The 24,633-nt window shown below is 48.7% G+C and overlaps 1 protein-coding gene across 2 annotated transcripts in view; it reads right to left on the reverse strand.

The window, feature by feature from the left end:
• Window positions 1-24,633, reverse strand: part of LOC140392612 (uncharacterized) — a 518,519-nt gene that overhangs the window by 187,439 nt on the left and 306,447 nt on the right. For both annotated transcript variants that reach the window (XM_072478033.1, XM_072478034.1), the window contains one exon: window positions 4,547-4,669. In XM_072478033.1, coding sequence (XP_072334134.1) covers window positions 4,547-4,669 — 123 coding nt within the window. The remainder of the gene's footprint in view (window positions 1-4,546; window positions 4,670-24,633) is intronic.

Raw genomic sequence — 24,633 nt, forward strand, 5'->3', positions numbered from 1 at the left:
GCAATTCTGAAGGTAAAAGAGACTAAATCCGTATACCCCAGTGGTGTCTCAGAACATCACATTATCATTGTGCCACCCCGCACACAGCTCTCTGCATTCCATCACGCCCCAGCCCGCCCTGCCCCCGCCCCCCCAACCCGGCTCCATCCAATCAGTCTTCCAAGCGACCCAGCAGTCAGGGGTGCCATCTTTTGAATGAGGTGCCAAACCCAACCTCCCTCAGGTGGATGTAAAGGAGCCAATGGCACTGTGCCACACTGGGGCTAATTTTAATCTAAGCTGCCCAGCAGGGAGCTGTTTTACGCAATAAAAACAGAAAATGCTGGAAAACCTCAGCAGGTCTGGCAGCATCTATGGGGAGAGAAACCCAGTTAATGAGTGGGACTCTCTGTCGGCTGATGCCAGAATCGGGAAACATGATTGGACGGAGAATTTGGAGCCAGCCGAAAATCAAGGTTGGTGGTGGGTACCAAACGGAATGCCATGCTCTGGTCGCTCGGCAGCGGTGTGAATACGCTCCACGCCGCAGGCTGGTGTGGGCATGCAAATTGTACAGTAAAGGCCATTGGCATATCATTAACGGGCCTGACCCGGCATTTCCTGGGCCTTCCGTGGTGCTCTGCCTCCGCCAGGAGCAGTTACCGAGGGTGTGGTTCACTTGTGGTATTTCAAATCGGGACACAGGCTTCGTAGCTGCTGAGGGTGCGGGAGGGGGTACAAACCACGCCCAACATTGCTGTAGTGTGCTGACAGTTGTGCCGCTGGCTGGGGTGACTCTGCCAGGGCTGGGGGTAGTAGGGAGCGGCGGCTATGAGGTGGGCCATGGGGTCGGGGTGTCCGGGCACAGACTGCCATTGCTGCAGCCTATAGGGCAGCCATGCGGCTGTGCATACCACTGACTGCCCACTGGCAACTTAGCGCCACAGGTGGTATGGGTGCCTCCCCAGACCACCCCCCTAGGTATCCTCTGGATTTAACAACAGGATGGCTGTCCTCCAGCGCATCCAGTGCCATGAACTGGGCTGGGGTGAGGGTCGGCATGCATTGGAATTCGACGTGGTCCCGCTGCTAGCCCACTAACGGGACCTGAATCGCTGTGGGTCTGGCACCACTTTTGTCCATGTCGAACACTCACGATTCAATCCCAGCAGCAGCACTATTCTCTCAAATGGAGAATTGGCCCCAATGTTTTGAGTGCACAAGACTTCTTCGGAGCTCAGGAGAAGGAGGAATGAGATGAATTTTATACTGTTTAATCTTATTTGATGCCCTGCCTGATTTTACTTTCTGTTGACTTCAATGAAAATCGGGTGGGGTGTAAAAGGGGCAGCCAATCTGATCCTGTCAGTTTCCCACAGGGGGATGACAGGTTAATATTACCCCCTCGAGGAAATAAAACCAGGAATGCAGTGCCATTGATCTCAGTTAAAATCAGTAAAATGCACAATAAACAGATCAGAATCATCTATTTGTATCATCCATATTAGAAATATGGTACATTGGGCAAGTGTCACACAGAACATCCTGCATTATGTTTCAAAGGAATTAGAGAAACACTCCAGAAACATAAAAGGGACCAGATTGTCCACAGTCTCTTCCATGAATAATATCAACCAGTGTTACGAAGCAGCGATTAGACTTTCTGGCCGCAAAGGGACACACAGTCAAGCAGAAAAATAGCACAATCCCCATCTTAGGATGTAATATTCCTAAACCTATTATCAATCACACCACATCAGGAGGTATATTTTTATCCTCAGTACCTGGGCTGAAGGAATGGAATGTCCACTCTCCACAGGAGTTAGCCGTTTTTGTTTTGTTTTAATTTTAAATGGGTCGGGGTGTTCCTTTATGTGTTGCAATCTGCAGTACCAGATTCACCCAGGGGTAAAGCCATATTAAAATGTCTTAAAACTCTTCATTCAATGAGGTCGACATTAATTTGGTGCGATTATGCGGCGGTGAGTCAGCAGCCCCTTTTCATAGAATTTACAATGCAGAAGGAGGCCATTCGGCCCTTCGAGTCTGCACCGGCTCTTTGAAAGAGCACCCTACCCAAGGTCCACACCTCCACCCTATCCCCATAACCCAGTAACCCCACCCAACACTAAGGGTAATTTTAGCATGGCCAATCCACCTAACCTGCACATCTTTGGACTGTGGGAGGAAACCGGAGCACCCGGAGGAAACCCACGCACACACGGGGAGAACGATGCTTTTTTTTACAACGCTTTTGATTATTTTCATCGAGTTCAATCAATTTTGAAGGAAGAACTTGCATTTCTATAGCCTCTAACTTGACCTTAGAATGTTCCAGAACATTACGCAACCAACAAAATATTATGTGCAATGTGGCCCCAGTCCTAATGTAAGAAACACGGCACACAGTTTTCACACAGCAAAGTCCAACAGACTGCAATGTGACAATGACCAGGTAATCTGTCAGACTAATGTTGGGATAAATTTGGCCAGGGTGCTGGTGAGAATTCCCACACTCTTCTTTGAGAAAGTATAATGGGATTGTTTTATGTCTAGCTTTGAGGACAATCCTCAGATAAGTGTCCCGTGCCAAAGCCAGTGCCTCCGGAAATGCACCATAGAGTACTGTCCCAACTTTGTACTCTGCGGATTGGGGCTTGAACCCCAAAGTCTAACCCTGAGAATGTGCGCTCTCCAGCTAAGTCAGAGCTGACACATCAGTCAAAATGTTTTCCAGTAATCACAGGGCAATGCAAAGGGACGCCATGTTCCACAAGTCTTTCTTTCTCATTAAAATACCAGCTTTTTTGTTTCCATTTGTGGTATCAAATAGGAGTGATGATCAAACTCAAAGTTAGGCCAAGGAGACTTGACAAAGACGCGACTGAGACAAGTCATCCCAATGGGTTCGGTCCGGATTTCTCCATTTTCAAAAAACCTGGCAACCAGTTTCAATAATGGGCAATGGAGCTGAGAGCAACAGTAATGTCTGGATCAACCTTGTGAGCCAAAGGTTTAAATCTTGGTAGAATTTGAGGTGGGGCTGACCCGCATTGTACCTGTACATTCACTGATAGATTTTAGCTCAGTATTTTGGAAAGTAAGTAATCGTAAGAATCTAAGCCGAGTGTAATTCAGTCATCACTAATGACAGAATCGTCTGAAACTGGGCAGAAGCACGATTAACATCCAAAGTTAGCTTTGGCCCGAATTCAAAGCTCCCTGGGCTTACTCCAGTTATATTGTTGCTATATTAAAACCTTGTGTATTTATTCAGCCTTCATTGTATCTTCCAAACATTCCTCCTCAATCACAGCCATTTCTATCACTTGAATAATTGCACTCAATACCAGAGGCAAGAGGTTAATATTGTGTCTGCCAACCCACCAGGATTTGGCCCTCTAAGTGACAGCAGAATGGGATCGGGTTTGGGAAAATATTTCCTTCTCGTGGGTACAATTGTGCACGGCACAGCTCCTCTCACTGTGAGCATTAATAAATGGGGTAACTCTCGATTGCTCTTGCCAAGAGTATGTAAGGATTGTGTTTATTCTGCAATAATTCAAACTACATTTAGAAATCAATGTCACAATTTAACTACTGAACTACAAAAACAAAATAATTTAAACTTGTCATTTCAAATGTGGGCACGTGCTAAGCAATACACAGAGGCCGAGATTTTTCTCTCTCCCCTCTCCTCCCCAGACAGCTGATTTTCCCACGGCGGACGAGGCAAGCCACTAGTCGCCAGCAGAGGTCTGGTCCCTCCAATCTGTATGGGCTTTTGCATGGTTCGCCCGCCCCCTCACCGGGGAGCCTGTTGACTTCGGCAGTTCCGGAATTTCCCGCCGGTGGGAATTAAGGGCTGGAATATCCCGCCCGTAGGACTTTACAGCACAGGAAAAGACCATCCAGACCAACAGGTTTATGTCAGCTTTTATGTTCCACAAGAGCATTTATGACTTTATATCATTTCACCATATCAGCAGACCCTTCTACTCCTTGAGCTAATAACACAATCCCATTTCCCCAAATGGGAGCCGCACTCAGGCACTGTGAGTTGGGGAAGTCAGGGCTACACCTTACCTACCTACCTATGACTCCCACTACCTGATGGGGGTGTGGATAAAACCCTATAAAGATTCATTAAAAATTGATACAGATCACTGAAAGTCAGAGGGCATTGACCAATGTACTAAAGCCTACAATAGAAGGCCAGTGGGAGGCCTAAACACAAGAACACTGAGGTCAACAGGAGGATGAAACAGTGAGGCACCTGCAGTATGGGAATAGTGAGGCCGACAATACAGGAACAGAGTGAGGCTGTAGGATGAGGGAACCGGACAAACACAGTTCATTTACAACCAATGTTTATATACAATTCTGCTAAAAGTTTCCGCCGTGATCTTACTGATGGAATAGAGAGGCACTGGGAAGCATTCCTGAGGTTGGGGGAATGCTGACACTGAAGGGGCTGCTTGTGGACAGGAGTGGGCAGTACTGGCCTTGGCAGAATGTCAGAGAATCACTGCTAGGTTAATTCAGTCTGTAGATCTGTAATACTCACCAATACAGGTTCGCCCATCAGTGTGAAGTCGGAAGCCTGATTTACACTCGCAGTAATGTGATTCCTGGGTATTGATGCACTTGTGCTGACAACCACCGTTATGGACTTGGCATTCATCCACATCTGCAGAGATCAGAGGAAGGAGACAATTAATCAGAAGTCATTAGAACAGGACTCGCAATTGTGTGTAATACAGAATGCCTTTAATACTGGACAGAGCCAAATAGATAAGAGTATGTACCAGTGCCAAATTTGTTCCAGCCTTAGGTCTGTACTAGTCACAGATGTGCACCAGTGCCATTAGCAAACTTGCAACAGTGCCAGTTCTGTACCAATAGAAAAACTGCACAAGTCCCTGACCAGTAATAGTGACAACCCTGTACCAGAGACAAACCTGTACTGGTGACAAACCTGTACCAGTGACAAACCTGTACCGATGACAAATGTACCAGTGAGAAACCTGTACCGGTGAGAAACATGTACCGGTGAGAAACCTGTACAGGTGACAAACCTGTACCGGTGACAAACCTGTACCGGTGACAAACCTGTACCAGAAATAAACCTGTACCAGTGAGAAACCTGTACCAGTGACAAACCTGTACCAGAAATAAACCTGTACCAGAAACATACCTGTACCAGTGAGAAACCTGTACCAGTGAGAAACCTGTACCAGAAACAAACCTGTACCAGTGAGAAACCTGTACCAGTGACAACCTCTACCAGAAATAAACCTGTACCAGTGACAAACCTGTACCAGTGAGAAACCTGTACCAGTGACAACCTCTACCAGAAATAAACCTGTACCAGTCACAAACCTGTACCAGTGACAAACCTGTACCAGTGAGAAACCTGTACCAGTGACAACCTGTACCAGTGAGAAACCTGTACCAGTGACATACCTGTACCAGTGACAGACCTGTACCAGAAACAAACCTGTACCAGAAACAAACCTGTACCAGTGACAAACCTGTACCAGTGAGAAACCTGTACAGGTGACAAACCTGTACCAGTGACAAACCTGTACCAGTGAGAAACCTGTACCAGTGAGAAACCTGTACCAGTGACAAACCTGTACCAGAAACAAACCTGTACCAGTGAGAAACCTGTACCAGTGACAAACTTGTACCAGAAACAAATCTGTACCAGTGACAAACCTGTACCAGTGACAAACCTGTACCAGAAACAAATCTGTACCAGTGACAAACCTGTACCAGTGACAGACCTGTACCAGAAACAAATCTCTACCAGTGACAAACCTGTACCAGTGACAAAACTGTACCAGAGACTTCCGGTTGCGGCGATGACCAGCTAAGCCGCACATTTCGTCACCTCCCGTTTCAACGGACTTTTGGGCTCTTATCGGGAGCCCCAACGGAAATTTTTTGCGGCCAAACCCAGTGTGAGGTGACAAAGGAAGGAGTCCCCCCGGGTGTGGATGGAAAGGAGTGACAGTAGTGGCCAGATTGCGGAGGATCCTTTGGAGCAGCGGCAGAGAAGAGAAGGGAAAAGCAAGATGGCGGCCGAGGGAGCCCAGATGGTATGGGGCCCGGAACAGCAGGAGTTCCTCCGACGATATGTGGAGGAGCTCAAGAAAGAGGTGCTGGCGCCGATGTTACTGGCAATCGAGGGACTAAAGGAAACACAAAAGGTCCAGGCGATGGAGCTCTGTGGAGTGGAGGCAAATGCAGCCGAGAACGAAGACGAGATACAGGGCCTGGTGGTAAAAACAGAGACGCACGAGGCACTACACAAGAGGTGCAAAGAAAGGCTGGAAGCCCTGGAGAACAGCTCGAGGAGGAAGAACCTACGGATTTTAGGTCTCCCCGAAGGAACAGAGGGAGCAGAAGCTGGGGCGTATGTGAGTACGATGCTCCATACTCTAATGGGAGCTGAGGCCCCAACGGGCCCCCTGGAAGTGGAGGGAGCGTACCGGGTCCTCGTGAGAAGACCAAAGGCAGGGGAAACACCAAGAGCAATAGTGGTGAAGTTCCATCGCTACAGGGACAGGGAGATGGTCCTGAGCTGGGCTAAGAAGACACAGAGTAGCAAGTGGGAGAACGTGGTGATACGCGTGTATCAAGACTGGAGTGCGGAGGTGGCGAGGAGGAGGGCAAGTTTCAACAAGGCCAAGGCGGTGCTCCATAGGAAGAAAGTCAAATTTGGGATGCTGCAGCCGGCGAGATTGTGGGTCACACATCAGGGCAAACACCACTACTTCGAGACGGCGGAGGAGGCATGGACATTCATTCAGGAAGAGAAATTGGACTAGACTTGAGAAATTGATGCCCGGAGAGGGGTAGCGAGGTGGTGGCACAGAAATGTAAAGTGGGGAGAGGGGAGGGCTAATGTATAATAATGTTGGACGGGGAATTTTTTCTCCCCCCGATGTGGGGGAGATGAAGAAATGTGGGCGCCGGTGGAAAAGGGGACAGGAAAGGGGAATGAGGGAACTGCGCCATTAGGGGCGGGGCCGAGAGGAAGGCGCGGGTATTTTCCCGCGCTATGGAAACTATGGCGGGAAAAAGGGCGCAGGAAGGAAGGGAGCCTCACACGCAGGGAGGTCAAAGGATGAACGGGGGAAGCCGAGGTCAGCCAGAGTTAGCTGACTTCTGGAAGCAATATGGGGGGGGGTAATCAAGCTAGAGGGAGATCCGGGGGGGGGGGATTAACTGGGTTGTTGTTGCTGATAGTAAGGGGGTGCTGATACGAGACGAGGTGGTCGGGACGGGAGGGCGCCGTCTTGGGGACAGACGGGTGCGTGAGACCTGGGTGAGGAGATGGTTTAAAAAAGGGGATGGCTAGTCGACGAGGGGGGGGGGTAAATGGCCCCCCAACCCGGCTGATCACGTGGAATGTGAGAGGTTTAAATGGGCCGATTAAGAGGGCAAGGGTGTTTGCGCACTTAAAGAGACTGAAGGCGGACGTAATTATGCTCCAGGAGACGCACTTGAAGTTGGCGGATCAGGTTAGACTAAGGAAAGGATGGGTGGGACAGGTATTCCACTCAGGGTTGGACGCGAAAAACAGAGGGGTGGCAATACTGGTGGGGAAACGTGTCTATCGTTCGAGGCTAAGACCATAGTGGTGGATAGTGGGGGCAGATATGTGATGGTGAGTGGCAGATTGCAGGGTGAGGCGGTCGTGCTGGTGAACGTATATGCCCCGAACTGGGATTCATGAAGCGATTGCTGGGACGTATCCCGGACCTGGAGGTGGGAAACTTGCTAATGGGGGGGGGACTTTAACACAGTGCTTGACCCAGGGCTGGACCGATCCAGATCCAGGACCGGGAGAAGGCCGGCACCGGCCAAGGTGCTTAAGGGATTCATGGAGCAAATGGGGGGAGTGGATCCGTGGAGATTCGCCAGACCGATGGGTGAAGAGTTTTCCTTTTTCTCCCACGTCCACAAGGTATATTCCCGGATAGACTTTTTCGTTTTGGGAAGGGCACTGATCCCGAGGGTGGCAGGAACGGAGTACTCGGCTATAGCCGTGTCAGATCACGCCCCGCATTGGGTGGATCTGGAACTGGGAGAGGAAGGGGAGCAGCGCCCACTCTGGCGATTAGACATGGGACTACTGGCGGACGAGGGGGTATGCGAAGGGTGAGGGGATGTATCGAAAGATACCTGGAGGTCAATGACGATGGGGAGGTCCAGGTGGGAGTAGTATGGGAAGCGCTGAAGGCGGTGGTTAGAGGAGAGCTGATTTCCATCAGGGCCCACAAGGGGAAACAAGAGGGTAAAGAAAGAGAGAGATTAGTAGGGGAAATTTTGAGGGTGGATAGGAAGTATGCGGAGGCCCCAGACGAAGGGCTATACAGGGAAAGACGAAGATTACAGACGGAGTTTGACCTGCTGACCACGGGAAAGGCAGAGACACAGTGGAGGAAGGCACAGGGGATGCAATATGAATATGGGGAAAAGGCGAGCCGGCTGCTGGCCCAACAACTTCGGAAGAGGGGGGCGGCGAGAGAGATTGGAGGAGTTAGGGACGAAACGGGAAACGGGAAAGATGGAGCAGAGAGCAGGGAAAGTGAACGAGGTGTTCAAGACATTCTATGAGAGGCTGTACAAGTCCCAACCCCCGGAGGGGAAAGAGGGAATGATACACTTTTTGGACCAGCTAGAGTTCCTGAGGGTGGAGGGGCAGGAGGTGGCAGGTCTGGGGGCGCAGATTGAGGTGGATGAGGTGATCAAAGGAATTGGGAACATGCAAGCAGGGAAGGCCCCGGGACCAGATGGGTTCCCGGTGGAATTTTACAGGAAGTATATGGACCTGTTGGCCCCGCTTTTGGCGAGAACCTTTAATGAGGCTCAGGAAAGGGGGACATTACCCCCGACAATGTCGGAGGCGATGATATCACTAATTCTGAAACGAGACAAAGACCCGCTGCAGTGCGGGTCATACAGGGCCATCTCCCTCCTAAACGTAGACGCCAAACTGCTGGGCAAAGTGATGGCGACAAGGATAGAGGATTGTGTCCCAGGGGTGGTACATGACGACCAGACAGGGTTTGTTAAGGGGAGACAATTGAATGCCAATGTACAAAGGTTGCTGGGGGTGATGATGATGCCCCCACCGGAGGGGGAGGCAGAGATAGTGGTGGCGATGGATGCAGAGAAGGCATTCGATAGGGTGGAGTGGGACTATTTGTGGGAGGTGCTGAAGAGATTTGGGTTCGAGGAGGGGTTCATTAGATGGGTTAGACTCTTGTACGCGGCCCCGGTGGCAAGCGTCGTTACAAACAGGCAAAGATCGGGATACGTTCGACTACATAGGGGTACAAGACAAGGGTGCCCCCTGTCCCCGTTACTGTTCGCGTTGGCAATTGAACCATTGGCCATAGCGCTGAGGAACTCTAAGAAGTGGAGGGGGGTGCTTAGAGGGAGAGAGGAACATCGAGTGTCACTATATGCAGACGATTTGCTGCTATATGTGGCGGACCCGGTAGAGGGGATGCCAGAGGTAATGCAGATACTCAGGGAGTTTGGAGAGTTCTCGGGATACAAATTAAATATGGGAAAGAGCGAACTTTTTGTGATGCACCCCGGGGAACAGGGCAGGGGGATAGATGCTCTGCTGCTGAGGAGAGTAGCAGGGAATTTTCGATACCTGGGGATATAGGTGGCCAGGAACTGGGGAACCCTACATAAACTTAACCTGACGCAATTGGTAGAGCAGATGGAGGAGGACTTTAAGAGGTGGGATATGGTGCCCCTGTCATTGGCGGGCAGAGTACGGGCGGTTAAAATGGTGGTCCTCCCGAGGTTTCTTTTCGTGTTTCAGTGCCTCCCCATCCTGATTACAAAGGCCTTCTTCAAAAAAATAGACAGGAGCATTATGAGCTTTGTGTGGGCGGGAAAGACCCCGAGGGTAAAGAGGGGGTTGCTGCAGCGCAGTAGGGACAGAGGGGGATTGGCACTGCCGAGCCTGAGTGACTACTATTGGGCCGCCAATCTGTCGATGGTCTGTAAGTGGATGAGGGAAGAAGGTGCGGCGTGGAAAAGGTTGGAGATCGCGTCCTGTAAGGGAACGAGCCTAAAAGCGCTGGCGACGGCGCCGCTACCATTCTCCCCGAAAAGGTACACCACAAACCCAGTGGTGGTGGCGACCTTGAAGATCTGGGGGCAGTGGAGACGACATAGGGGAGTGACGAGTGCCTCGGTGTGGTCCCCGATAAGGAATAACCACAGGTTTGTCCCGGGGAGGATAGATGGGGGATTTCAATGTTGGCAGCGAGCAGGAATTAGGAAGCTGAAGGACCTGTTTGTGGACGGGACGTTTGCGAGTTTGGGAGCATTGGAAGAAAAATATAAGTTTCTACCAGGGAATGCCTTCCGATACATGCAAGTGAGGGCATTTACGAGGCAACAGGTGAGGGAATTTCCGCGGCTCCCGACACAAGTGGTCCAGGATAGAGTGATTTTGGGGGCATGGGTTGGAGAAGGGAAAGTGTCCGAAATATACAGGGAGATGAAAGACGAGGGGGAGGCGATGGTAGAGGAGCTGAAGGGAAAATGGGAAGAGAAGCTGGGGGAAGAGATTGAGGAGGGGCTGTGGAAAGATGCCCTAAGTAGGGTAAATTCCTCGTCCTCGTGTGCCAGGCTTAGCCTGATTCAATTTAAGGTTCTACACAGAGCGCATATGATTCTGTGTTCTTGTTTTTTCTTAGTTAGTTGTTGATATTCGCTTTTTGTTTATTTCTTTTTCCATCTGTTGTTAGTTTAATATATTATTTAAATAACGTTTAATGTATATTCCTTTATTAAGTTGTAAAAACGGAAAATCTTTGTTTGAAAAACTTCAATAAAATATATATATTTTTAAAAACTGTACCAGAAACAAATCTGTATCGGTGACAAATCTGTACCAGTGACAGACCTGTACCAGTGACAAATCTGTACCAGTGACAGACCTGTACCAGTGAGAAACCTGTACCAGTGAGAAACTTGTACCAGTGACAAATCTGTACCAGTGAGAAACCTGTACCAGTGACAGACCTGTACCAGTGAGAAACCTGTACCAGTGACAGACCTGTACCAGTGAGAAACCTGTACCAGAAACAAACCTGTACCAGTGAGAAACTTGTACCAGTGACAAATCTGTACCAGTGAGAAACCTGTACCAGTGAGAAACCTGTACCAGTGAGAAACTTGTACCAGTGACAAATCTGTACCAGTGAGAAACCTGTACCAGTGAGAAACCTGTACCAGAAACAAACCTATACCAGTGACAGACCTGTACCAGTGACAAATCTGTACCAGTGAGAAACCTGTACCAGTGACAAACCTGTACCAGAAACAAACCTGTACCAGTGAGAAACTTGTACCAGTGACAAATCTGTACCAGTGAGAAACCTGTACCAGTGAGAAACCTGTACCAGAAACAAACCTATACCAGTGACAGACCTGTACCAGTGACAAATCTGTACCAGTGAGAAACCTGTACCAGTGAGAAACCTGTACCAGTGAGAAACTTGTACCAGAAACAAACCTGTACCAGAAACAAACCTATACCAGTGGCAAACCTGTACCAGTGACAGACCTGTACCAGTGACAGACCTGTACCAGAAACAAACCTGTACCAAAAACAAATCTGTACCAGTGACAAACCTGTACCAGTGACAGACCTGTACCAGTGACAAATCTGTACCAGTGACAAACCTGTACCAGTGACAAACCTGTACCAGTGACAAACCTGTACCAGTCACAAACCTGTACCAGAAACAAACCTGTACCAGAAACAAATCTGTGCCAGTGACAAACCTGTACCAGTGACAGACCTGTACCAGTGACAAACCTGTACCAGTGACAAACTTGTACCAGAAACAAACCTGTACCAGTCACAAACCTGTACCAGTGACAGACCTGTACCAGTCACAAACCTGTACCAGAAACAAACCTGTACCAGTAACAAATCTGTACCAGTGAGAAACCTGTACCAGTGACAGACCTGTACCAGTGAGAAACCTGTACCAGTGAGAAACCTGTACCAGAAACAAATCTGTACCAGTGAGAAACCTGTACCAGTGACAGACCTGTACCAGTGAGAAACCTGTACCAGCGACAAACCTGTACCAGTGACAAACCTGTACCAGTGAGAAACCTGTACCAGTGAGAAACCTGTACCAGTGACAAACCTGTACCAGAAACAAATCTGTACCGGTGACAAACCTGTACCAGAAACAAACCTGTACCAGAAACAAACCTGTACCAGTGACAGACCTGTACCAGTGACAAACCTGTACCAGTGACAGACCTGTACCAGTGACAAACCTGTACCAGTGACAGACCTGTACCAGTGACAAACCTGTACCAGTGAGAAACCTGTACCAGTGAGAAACCTGTACCAGTGACAAACCTGTACCAGAAACAAATCTGTACCAGTGACAAACCTGTACCAGTGACAGACCTGTACCAGTGACAAACCTGTACCAGTGACAGACCTGTACCAGTGACAAACCTGTACCAGTGAGAAACCTGTACCAGAAACAAACCTGTACCAGAAACAAATCTGTACCAGTGAGAAACCTGTACCAGTGAGAAACCTGTACCAGAAACAAACCTGTACCAGTGAGAAACCTGTACCAGAAACAAATCTGTACCAGTGACAGACCTGTACCAGTGAGAAACCTGTACCAGTGAGAAACCTGTACCAGTGACAAACCTGTACCAGTGAGAAACCTGTACCAGTGACAAACCTGTACCAGTGACAGACCTGTACCAGAAACAAACCTGTACCAGTGAGAAACCTGTACCAGAAACAAACCTGTACCAGTGACAAACCTGTACCAGAAACAAACCTGTACCAGTGAGAAACCTGTACCAGTGAGAAACCTGTACCAGTGAGAAACCTGTACCAGTGACAAACCTGTACCAGTGACAGACCTGTACCAGTGACAAATCTGTACCAGTGACAAACCTGTACCAGTGACAAACCTGTACCAGTGACAAACTTGTACCAGAAACAAACCTGTACCAGTCACAAACCTGTACAAGAAACAAACCTGTACCAGAAACAAATCTGTGCCAGTGACAAACCTGTACCAGTGACAGACCTGTACCAGTGACAAACCTGTACCAGTGACAAACTTGTACCAGAAACAAACCTGTACCAGTCACAAACCTGTACCAGTGACAGACCTGTACCAGTCACAAACCTGTACCAGAAACAAACCTGTACCAGTAACAAATCTGTACCAGTGAGAAACCTGTACCAGTGACAGACCTGTACCAGTGAGAAACCTGTACCAGTGAGAAACCTGTACCAGAAACAAATCTGTACCAGTGAGAAACCTGTACCAGTGACAGACCTGTACCAGTGAGAAACCTGTACCAGCGACAAACCTGTACCAGTGACAAACCTGTACCAGTGAGAAACCTGTACCAGTGAGAAACCTGTACCAGTGACAGACCTGTACCAGAAACAAACCTGTACCAGTGAGAAACCTGTACCAGAAACAAACCTGTACCAGAAACAAACCTGTACCAGTGACAGACCTGTATCAGTGAGAAACCTGTACCAGTGACAGACCTGTACCAGTGACAGACCTGTACCAGTGGGAAACCTGTACCAGTGAGAAACCTGTACAAGAAACAAATCTGTACCAGTGACAGACCTGTACCAGTGAGAAACCTGTACCAGTGAGAAACTTGTACCAGTGACAAATCTGTACCAGTGACAGACCTGTACCAGTGAGAAACCTGTACCAGTGAGAAACTTGTACCAGTGACAAATCTGTACCAGAAACAAACCTGTACCAGTGACAGACCTGTACCAGTGACAGACCTGTACCAGTGAGAAACCTGTACCAGTGAGAAACTTGTACCAGTGACAAATCTGTACCAGTGACAGACCTGTACCAGTGACAGACCTGTACCAGTCACAAACCTGTACAAGAAACAAACCTGTACCAGTGACAGACCTGTACCAGTGAGAAACCTGTACCAGAAACAAACCTGTACCAGTGACAGACCTGTACCAGTGACAAACCTGTACCAGAAACAAACCTGTACCAGAAACAAACCTGTACCAGTGACAAACCTGTACCAGTGAGAAACCTGTACAGGTGACAAACCTGTACCAGTGACAAACCTGTACCGGTGACAAACCTGTACCAGTGACAAACCTGTACCAGTGACAGACCTGTACCAGTGACAAACCTGTACCAGTGACAGACCTGTACCAGTGACAAACCTGTACCAGTGAGAAACCTGTACCAGTGAGAAACCTGTACCAGTGACAAACCTGTACCAGAAACAAATCTGTACCAGTGACAAACCTGTACCAGTGACAGACCTGTACCAGTGACAAACCTGTACCAGTGACAGACCTGTACCAGTGACAAACCTGTACCAGTGAGAAACCTGTACCAGTGAGAAACTTGTACCAGAAACAAACCTGTACCAGAAACAAATCTGTACCAGTGAGAAACCTGTACCAGTGAGAAACCTGTACCAGAAACAAACCTGTACCAGTGAGAAACCTGTACCAGAAACAAATCTGTACCAGTGACAGACCTGTACCAGTGAGAAACCTGTACCAGTGAGAAACCTGTACCAGTGACAAACCTGTACCAGTGAGAAACCTGTACCAGTGACAGACCTGTACCAGTGACAAACCTGTACCAGTGACAGACCTGTACCAGAAACAAACCTGTACCAGTGAGAAACCTGTACCAGAAACAAACCTGTACCAGTGACAAACCTGTACCAGAAACAAACCTGTACCAGTGAGAAACCTGTACCAGTGAGAAACCTGTACCAGTGACAAACCTGTATCAGTGAGAAACTTGTACCAGTGACAAACCTGTACCAGTGACAAACCTGTACCAGTGACAGACCTGTACCAGTGACAAATCTGTACCAGTGACAAACCTGTACCAGAAACAAACCTGTACCAGTCACAAACCTGTACCAGAAACAAACCTGTACCAGAAACAAATCTGTGCCAGTGACAAACCTGTACCAGTGACAGACCTGTACCAGTGACAAACCTGTACCAGTGACAAACTTGTACCAGAAACAAACCTGTACCAGTCACAAACCTGTACCAGTGACAGACCTGTACCAGTCACAAACCTGTACCAGAAACAAACCTGTACCAGTAACAAATCTGTACCAGTGAGAAACCTGTACCAGTGACAGACCTGTACCAGTGAGAAACCTGTACCAGTGAGAAACCTGTACCAGAAACAAATCTGTACCAGTGAGAAACCTGTACCAGTGACAGACCTGTACCAGTGAGAAACCTGTACCAGCGACAAACCTGTACCAGTGACAAACCTGTACCAGTGAGAAACCTGTACCAGTGAGAAACCTGTACCAGTGACAGACCTGTACCAGAAACAAACCTGTACCAGTGAGAAACCTGTACCAGAAACAAACCTGTACCAGAAACAAACCTGTACCAGTGACAGACCTGTATCAGTGAGAAACCTGTACCAGTGACAGACCTGTACCAGTGACAGACCTGTACCAGTGGGAAACCTGTACCAGTGAGAAACCTGTACAAGAAACAAATCTGTACCAGTGACAGACCTGTACCAGTGAGAAACCTGTACCAGTGAGAAACTTGTACCAGTGGCAAATCTGTACCAGTGACAGACCTGTACCAGTGAGAAACCTGTACCAGTGAGAAACTTGTACCAGTGACAAATCTGTACCAGAAACAAACCTGTACCAGTGACAGACCTGTACCAGTGACAGACCTGTACCAGTGAGAAACCTGTACCAGTGAGAAACTTGTACCAGTGACAAATCTGTACCAGTGACAGACCTGTACCAGTGACAGACCTGTACCAGTCACAAACCTGTACAAGAAACAAACCTGTACCAGTGACAGACCTGTACCAGTGAGAAACCTGTACCAGAAACAAACCTGTACCAGTGACAGACCTGTACCAGTGACAAACCTGTACCAGAAACAAACCTGTACCAGAAACAAACCTGTACCAGTGACAAACCTGTACCAGTGACAGACCTGTACCAGTGACAAACCTGTACCAGTGACAGACCTGTACCAGTGACAAACCTGTACCAGTGAGAAACCTGTACCAGTGAGAAACCTGTACCAGTGACAAACCTGTACCAGAAACAAATCTGTACCAGTGACAAACCTGTACCAGTGACAGACCTGTACCAGTGACAAACCTGTACCAGTGACAGACCTGTACCAGTGACAAACCTGTACCAGTGAGAAACCTGTACCAGTGAGAAACTTGTACCAGAAACAAACCTGTACCAGAAACAAATCTGTACCAGTGAGAAACCTGTACCAGTGAGAAACCTGTACCAGAAACAAACCTGTACCAGTGAGAAACCTGTACCAGAAACAAATCTGTACCAGTGACAGACCTGTACCAGTGAGAAACCTGTACCAGTGACAAACCTGTACCGGTGACAAACCTGTACCAGTGACAAACCTGTACCAGTGACAGACCTGTACCAGTGACAAACCTGTACCAGTGACAGACCTGTACCAGTGACAAACCTGTACCAGTGAGAAACCTGTACCAGTGAGAAACCTGTACCAGTGACAAACCTGTACCAGAAACAAATCTGTACCAGTGACAAACCTGTACCAGTGACAGACCTGTACCAGTGACAAACCTGTACCAGTGACAGACCTGTACCAGTGACAAACCTGTACCAGTGAGAAACCTGTACCAGTGAGAAACTTGTACCAGAAACAAACCTGTACCAGAAACAAATCTGTACCAGTGAGAAACCTGTACCAGTGAGAAACCTGTACCAGAAACAAACCTGTACCAGTGAGAAACCTGTACCAGAAACAAATCTGTACCAGTGACAGACCTGTACCAGTGAGAAACCTGTACCAGTGAGAAACCTGTACCAGTGACAAACCTGTACCAGTGAGAAACCTGTACCAGTGACAGACCTGTACCAGTGACAAACCTGTACCAGTGACAGACCTGTACCAGAAACAAACCTGTACCAGTGAGAAACCTGTACCAGAAACAAACCTGTACCAGTGACAAACCTGTACCAGAAACAAACCTGTACCAGTGAGAAACCTGTACCAGTGAGAAACCTGTACCAGTGACAAACCTGTATCAGTGAGAAACTTGTACCAGTGACAAACCTGTACCAGTGACAAACCTGTACCAGTGACAGACCTGTACCAGTGACAAATCTGTACCAGTGACAAACCTGTACCAGAAACAAACCTGTACCAGTCACAAACCTGTACCAGAAACAAACCTGTACCAGAAACAAATCTGTGCCAGTGACAAACCTGTACCAGTGACAGACCTGTACCAGTGACAAACCTGTACCAGTGACAAACTTGTACCAGAAACAAACCTGTACCAGTCACAAACCTGTACCAGTGACAGACCTGTACCAGTCACAAACCTGTACCAGAAACAAACCTGTACCAGTAACAAATCTGTACCAGTGAGAAACCTGTACCAGTGACAGACCTGTACCAGTGAGAAACCTGTACCAGTGAGAAACCTGTACCAGAAACAAATCTGTACCAGTGAGAAACCTGTACCAGTGACAGACCTGTACCAGTGAGAAACCTGTACCAGCGACAAACCTGTACCAGTGACAAACCTGTACCAGTGAGAAACCTGTACCAGTGAGAAACCTGTACCAGTGACAGACCTGTACCAGAAACAAACCTGTACCAGTGAGAAACCTGTACCAGAAACAAACCTGTACCAGAAACAAACCTGTACCAGTGACAGACCTGTATCAGTGAGAAACCTGTACCAGTGACAGACCTGTACCAGTGACAGACCTGTACCAGTGGGAAACCTGTACCAGTGAGAAACCTGTACAAGAAACAAATCTGTACCAGTGACAGACCTGTACCAGTGAGAAACCTGTACCAGTGAGAAACTTGTACCAGTGGCAAATCTGTACCAGTGACAGACCTGTACCAGTGAGAAACCTGTACCAGTGAGAAACTTGTACCAGTGACAAATCTGTACCAGAAACAAACCTGTACCAGTGACAGACCTGTACCAGTGACAGACCTGTACCAGTGAGAAACCTGTACCAGTGAGAAACTTGTACCAGTGACAAATCTGTACCAGTGACAGACCTGTACCAGTGACAGACCTGTACCAGTCACAAACCTGTACAAGAAACAAACCTGTACCAGTGACAGACCTGTACCAGTGAGAAACCTGTACCAGAAACAAACCTGTACCAGTGACAGACCTGTACCAGTGACAAACCTGTACCAGAAACAAACCTGTACCAGAAACAAACCTGTACCAGTGACAAACCTGTACCAGTGAGAAACCTGTACAGGTGACAAACCTGTACCAGTGACAAACCTGTACCAGTGAGAAACCTGTACCAGTGACAAACCTGTACCGGTGACAAACCTGTACCAGTGAGAAACCTGTACCAGTGACAAACCTGTACCAGTGACAAACCTGTACCAGAAACAAATCTGTACCGGTGACAAACCTGTACCAGAAACAAACCTGTACCAGAAACAAACCTGTACCAGTGACAAACCTGTACCAGTGACAGACCTGTACCAGTGACAAACCTGTACCAGTGACAGACCTGTACCAGTGACAAACCTGTACCAGTGACAGACCTGTACCAGTGACAAACCTGTACCAGTGAGAAACCTGTACCAGTGAGAAACCTGTACCAGTGACAAACCTGTACCAGAAACAAATCTGTACCAGTGACAAACCTGTACCAGTGACAGACCTGTACCAGTGACAAACCTGTACCAGTGACAGACCTGTACCAGTGACAAACCTGTACCAGTGAGAAACCTGTACCAGTGAGAAACTTGTACCAGAAACAAACCTGTACCAGAAACAAATCTGTACCAGTGAGAAACCTGTACCAGTGAGAAACCTGTACCAGAAACAAACCTGTACCAGTGAGAAACCTGTACCAGAAACAAATCTGTACCAGTGACAGACCTGTACCAGTGAGAAACCTGTACCAGTGAGAAACCTGTACCAGTGACAAACCTGTACCAGTGAGAAACCTGTACCAGTGACAGACCTGTACCAGTGACAAACCTGTACCAGTGACAGACCTGTACCAGAAACAAACCTGTACCAGTGAGAAACCTGTACCAGAAACAAAATGTACCAGTGACAAACCTGTACCAGAAACAAACCTGTACCAGTGAGAAACCTGTACCAGTGAGAAACCTGTACCAGTGACAAACCTGTATCAGTGAGAAACTTGTACCAGTGACAAACCTGTACCAGTGACAGACCTGTATCAGTGAGAAACCTGTACCAGTAAGAAACCTGTACCAGAAACAAACCTGTACCAGAAACAAATCTGTACCAGTGAGAAACCTGTACCAGAAACAAATCTGTACCAGTGACAAACCTGTACCAGAAACAAACCTGTACCAGTGAGAAACCTGTACCAGTGAGAAACCTGTACCAGTGACAAACCTGTATCAGTGAGAAACTTGTACCAGTGACAAACCTGTACCAGTGACAGACCTGTATCAGTGAGAAACCTGTACCAGTAAGAAACCTGTACCAGAAACAAACCTGTACCAGAAACAAATCTGTACCAGTGAGAAACCTGTACCAGAAACAAATCTGTACCAGTGAGAAACCTGTACCAGAAACAAATCTGTACCAGTGACAGACCTGTACCAGTGACAGACCTGTATCAGTGAGAAACCTGTACCAGTAAGAAACCTGTACCAGTGACAGACCTGTACCAGTGACAAACCTGTACCAGTGACAAATCTGTACCAGAAACAAACCTGTACCAGTGACAAACCTGTACCAGTGACAGACCTGTACCAGTGACAAACCTGTACCAGTGACAGACCTGTACCAGTGAGAAACCTGTACCAGTGACAGACCTGTACCAGTGACAAACCTGTACCAGTGACAAATCTGTACCAGAAACAAACCTGTACCAGTGACAAACCTGTACCAGTGACAGACCTGTACCAGTGACAAACCTGTACCAGTGACAGACCTGTACCAGTGAGAAACCTGTACCAGTGACAGACCTGTACCAGTGACAAACCTGTACCAGTGACAGACCTGTACCAGTGACAAACCTGTACCAGAAACAAACCTGTACCAGTGACAAACCTGTACCAGTGACAGACCTGTACCAGTGACAAACCTGTACCAGTGACAGACCTGTACCAGTGACAAACCTGTACCAGAAACAAACCTGTACCAGTGACAAACCTGTACCAGTGACAGACCTGTACCAGTGACAAACCTGTACCAGTGACAGACCTGTACCAGTGACAAACCTGTACCAGAAACAAACCTGTACCAGTGACAAACCTGTACCAGTGACAAACCTGTACCAGTGACAAATCTGTACCAGTGACAAACCTGTACCAGAAACAAACCTGTACCAGTGACAGACCTGTACCAGTGACAAACCTGTACCAGTGACAGACCTGTACCAGTGACAAACCTGTACCAGAAACAAACCTGTACCAGTGACAAACCTGTACCAGTGACAAACCTGTACCAGTGACAGACCTGTACCAGTGACAAACCTGTACCAGTGACAGACCTGTACCAGTGACAAACCTGTACCAGAAACAAACCTGTACCAGTGACAAATCTGTACCAGTGACAAACCTGTACCAGAAACAAACCTGTACCAGTGAGAAACCTGTACCAGTGAGAAACCTGTACCAGTGACAGACCTGTACCAGTGACAAACCTGTACCAGAAACAAACCTGTACCAGTGACAAATCTGTACCAGTGACAAACCTGTACCAGTGACAAATCTGTACCAGTGACAAACCTGTACCAGAAACAAACCTGTACCAGTGACAAATCTGTACCAGTGACAAACCTGTACCAGAAACAAACCTGTACCAGTGAGAAACCTGTACCAGTGAGAAACCTGTACCAGTGACAGACCTGTACCAGTGACAAACCTGTACCAGAAACAAACCTGTACCAGTGACAAATCTGTACCAGTGACAGACCTGTACCAGTGACAGACCTGTACCAGTGAGAAACCTGTACCAGTGAGAAACCTGTACCAGTGACAGACCTGTACCAGTGAGAAACCTGTACCAGTGACAAATCTGTACCAGTCACAAACCTGTACCAGTGACAGACCTGTACCAGTGACAAACCTGTACCAGTGACAAACCTGTACCAGTGAGAAACTTATACCAGTCACAAACCTGTACCAGTCACAAACCTGTACCAGTGAGAAACTTGTATCAGAAACAAACCTGTACCAGTCACACACCTGTACCAGTGACAGACCTGTACCAGTGAGAAACCTGTACCAGTGACAAACCTGTACCAGTGACAGACCTGTACCAGTGAGAAACCTGTACCAGTGACAAACCTGTACCAGTGACAAATCTGTAGCAGTGAGAAGCCTGTACCAGTGACAAACCTGTACCAGTGACAAATCTGTAGCAGTGAGAAGTCTGTACACGTGACAAACTTGTAACTGTGAGAAACCTGTACCAGAAACAAATCTGTACCAGTGAGAACCCTGCACAGGTGACAAACATGTACCAGTGACAAACCTGTATGTGGTAATACCAGGTATTGCAGTACCTGAGAGGTGGATGATATTGGCTAGACCGCGGGGTCTACCATTGGGTAATGTATATAGCTCCGCCCTGCGAGGCGGGGTATAAGAACCGATGTCGTCCCAGCAGTCTTCACTTCTGTAACATCACTGCTGGGTACAGTTCTATCTGATTAAAGCTAGATCGATATGACTCCTCGTGGTCTCAAGCGTATTGATTACATATCACTGTACAAATGAGAAACCTGTGCAGGTGACAAACCTGTACAAGTGACAGGGCGCGCGGCCGATCGGGGGCACTATTTGGGAGGTCCAGCTCCGCGGTCTGAGTCTGCCATGGAGCACGTCGCGGCCGCTGGAGGCCGCCGCCTTGCGCATGCGCGCCCTCTGACCCGGATGTGAGGGGGTCCGTATCTGCAACAAAACTGCGAGCTTCCGGACGGGTCCCTGCTAGCCCCCTGCTGTGCTGTTAATATGTGTCCTTTTCACGCCAGTTTTTCTGGCGTGAAAAGGCCAGTTTTTACAATTGCGTGGGGGCATAGTAAATGATCCCCAGGTGGAAGAAAGGCTGTTGGAATGGCCAATACCGAATATAGAAGCATGATTGGTCAGTTTGGGAGCAGCCATCTTTGGGTTTCATACTGTATCAAACACCTGGAAGCTGCCTTAAGGGAAAGTCATGTTGGTCATCATGAGACAGACGCCTTGAACCAGAAACTAATTTTTCAACAGGGAGAGACTGAGGAAGCTTTCTAAAACAACTGTCAAAATGAAAATCCGGCTACCAAAGGTCACCACCTGCAGTACTGTAAAAGTGAAAACAGGAGCTGTCACTCAGTCCCAGGTTTAGCTTGTTAAGTCCACCTGCAAAGGCAAATGCCAATCCTTCAACTACAAAAGCCATCACAGCTGTTAACCAAACCTCAAGTTTGGTTAACAGTAGTACGGTAGCGCAGTGGTTAGCACTATGGCATCACAGCTCCAGGGTCCCAGGTTCGATTCCCTGCTTGGGCCACTGTCTGTGCTGAGTCTGCACGTTCTTCCCGTGTCTGCGTGGGTTTCCTCCGGGTGCTCCGGTTTCCTCCCACAGTCTAAAGAAGTGTAGGTTAGCCCACGTACATAAGGCCTACTCCCGTATAGATTTTTTTGTTCTGGGCAGGGCATTGATCCCGAAAGTGGAGGGAACGGAGTATTCAGCCATAGCCATTTCAGACCATGCCCCGCATTGGGTGGAGCTAGAGCTGGGGGAGGAGAGAGACCAATGCCCGTTGTGGAGGTTGGATGTAGGACTGCTGGCAGACGAGGAAGTGTGTGGGAGGGTGCGGGGGTGCATCGAAAGGTATCTGGAGGCCAACGACAACGGGGAGGTGCAGGTGGGAGTAGTATGGGAGGCGCTAAAGGCGGTGGTCAGGGGAGAGTTAATCTCCATCAGGGCTCATAGAGTGAAGAGAGAGGGCAGGGAAAGGGAGAGGTTAGTGGGGGAGATTTTAAGAGTGGACAGGAGATATGCAGAGGCCCCTGATGAGGGACTACTCAGGGAGAGACGAAGTCTCCAGACGGAGTTCGACCTGTTGACCACAGGGAAGGCAGAGGCACAGTGGAGGAAGGCACAGGGGGCGATATATGAATATGGGGAGAAGGCGAGTCGGATGCTGGCACATCAGCTCCGTAAGAGGATGGCAGCGAGGGAAATAGGTGGAATCAAGAATGGCAGGGGAACTACAGTGCGGAGTGCGATGAAAGTGAATGAGGCATTCAAGGCCTTTTACGAGGAGCTGTATAGGTCCCAGTCCCCAGGGGGAAAAGAGGGGATGCGACGATTCTTGGACCAACTGAGGTTCCCGAGGGTGGAGGAGCAGGAGGTGGCTGGTTTGGGGGCGCCAATTGGGGTGGAGGAGCTGGTTAAAGGACTGGGGAGCATGCAGGCAGGGAAGGCCCCGGGGCCGGATGGGTTCCCGGTGGAGTTTTATAGGAAGTATGTAGACCTGTTAGCCCCGTTGCTGGTAAGGACCTTCAATGAAGCAAGGGAAGGGGGGACCCTGCCCCCGACAATGTCGGAGGCGACGATCTCTTTGATCTTGAAGCGGGATAAGGACCCACTGCAATGTGGGTCGTATAGACCGATCTCGCTCCTCAACGTAGATGCTAAGCTGCTGGCAAAAATGTTGGCTACGAGGATTGAGGACTGTGTCCCGGGGGTGATTCACGAGGACCAGACGGGATTCGTAAAGGGCAGGCAGCTAAATACCAATGTGCGAAGGCTCCTAAATGTGATAATGATGCCATCGGTGGAGGGAGAGGCGGAGATTGTGGCAGCTATGGATGCGGAGAAGGCCTTCGACCGAGTAGAGTGGGAGTACCTCTGGGAAGTGTTGAGGAGGTTTGGGTTCGGGGGAGGGTTTATTAGTTGGGTCAAGCTCCTGTATAGAGCCCCGGTGGCGAGTGTGGTCACGAACCGGCGGAGGTCGGAGTATTTCCGGCTGTATCGAGGGACGAGGCAGGGGTGCCCCCTGTCCCCCCTGTTGTTTGCATTGGCAATTGGACCTTTGGCCATGGTGTTAAGGGAGTCGGGGAAATGGAAGGGGGTGGTCTGAGGGGGAGAGGAACATCGAGTGTCGCTGTACGCAGGTGACCTGTTGCTGTATGTGGCGGATCCAGTGAAGGGGATGGTTGAGGTCATGCAGATCCTAAGGGAGTTTGGAGACTTTTCGGGCTATAAGCTCAACGTGGGAAAGAGTGAGCTCTTTGTGGTGCATCCAGGGGATCAGGGAAGAGGGATAGACGACCTACCGTTGAGGAGGGCGGAAAGGAGCTTTCGATACTTGGGGATTCAGGTAGCTAGGAGCTGGGGGGCACTGCACAAACTAAATTTGACACGGCTGGTGGAACAGATGGAGGAGGGTTTTAAAAAGTGGGACATGTTGCCACTCCCGCTGGCGGGCAGGGTACAGTCGATTAAAATGGTGGTCGTCCCAAGGTTTCTTTTTGTGTTCCAGTGCCTTCCAATCATGGTCACCAAGGCCTTTTTTAAGAGGGTAGGCAGGAGCATTATGGGTTTTGTGTGGGCGAGCAAG

The sequence above is a fragment of the Scyliorhinus torazame genome, chromosome 16, assembly GCF_047496885.1.
Source record: "Scyliorhinus torazame isolate Kashiwa2021f chromosome 16, sScyTor2.1, whole genome shotgun sequence".
NCBI lineage: Eukaryota > Metazoa > Chordata > Chondrichthyes > Carcharhiniformes > Scyliorhinidae > Scyliorhinus > Scyliorhinus torazame.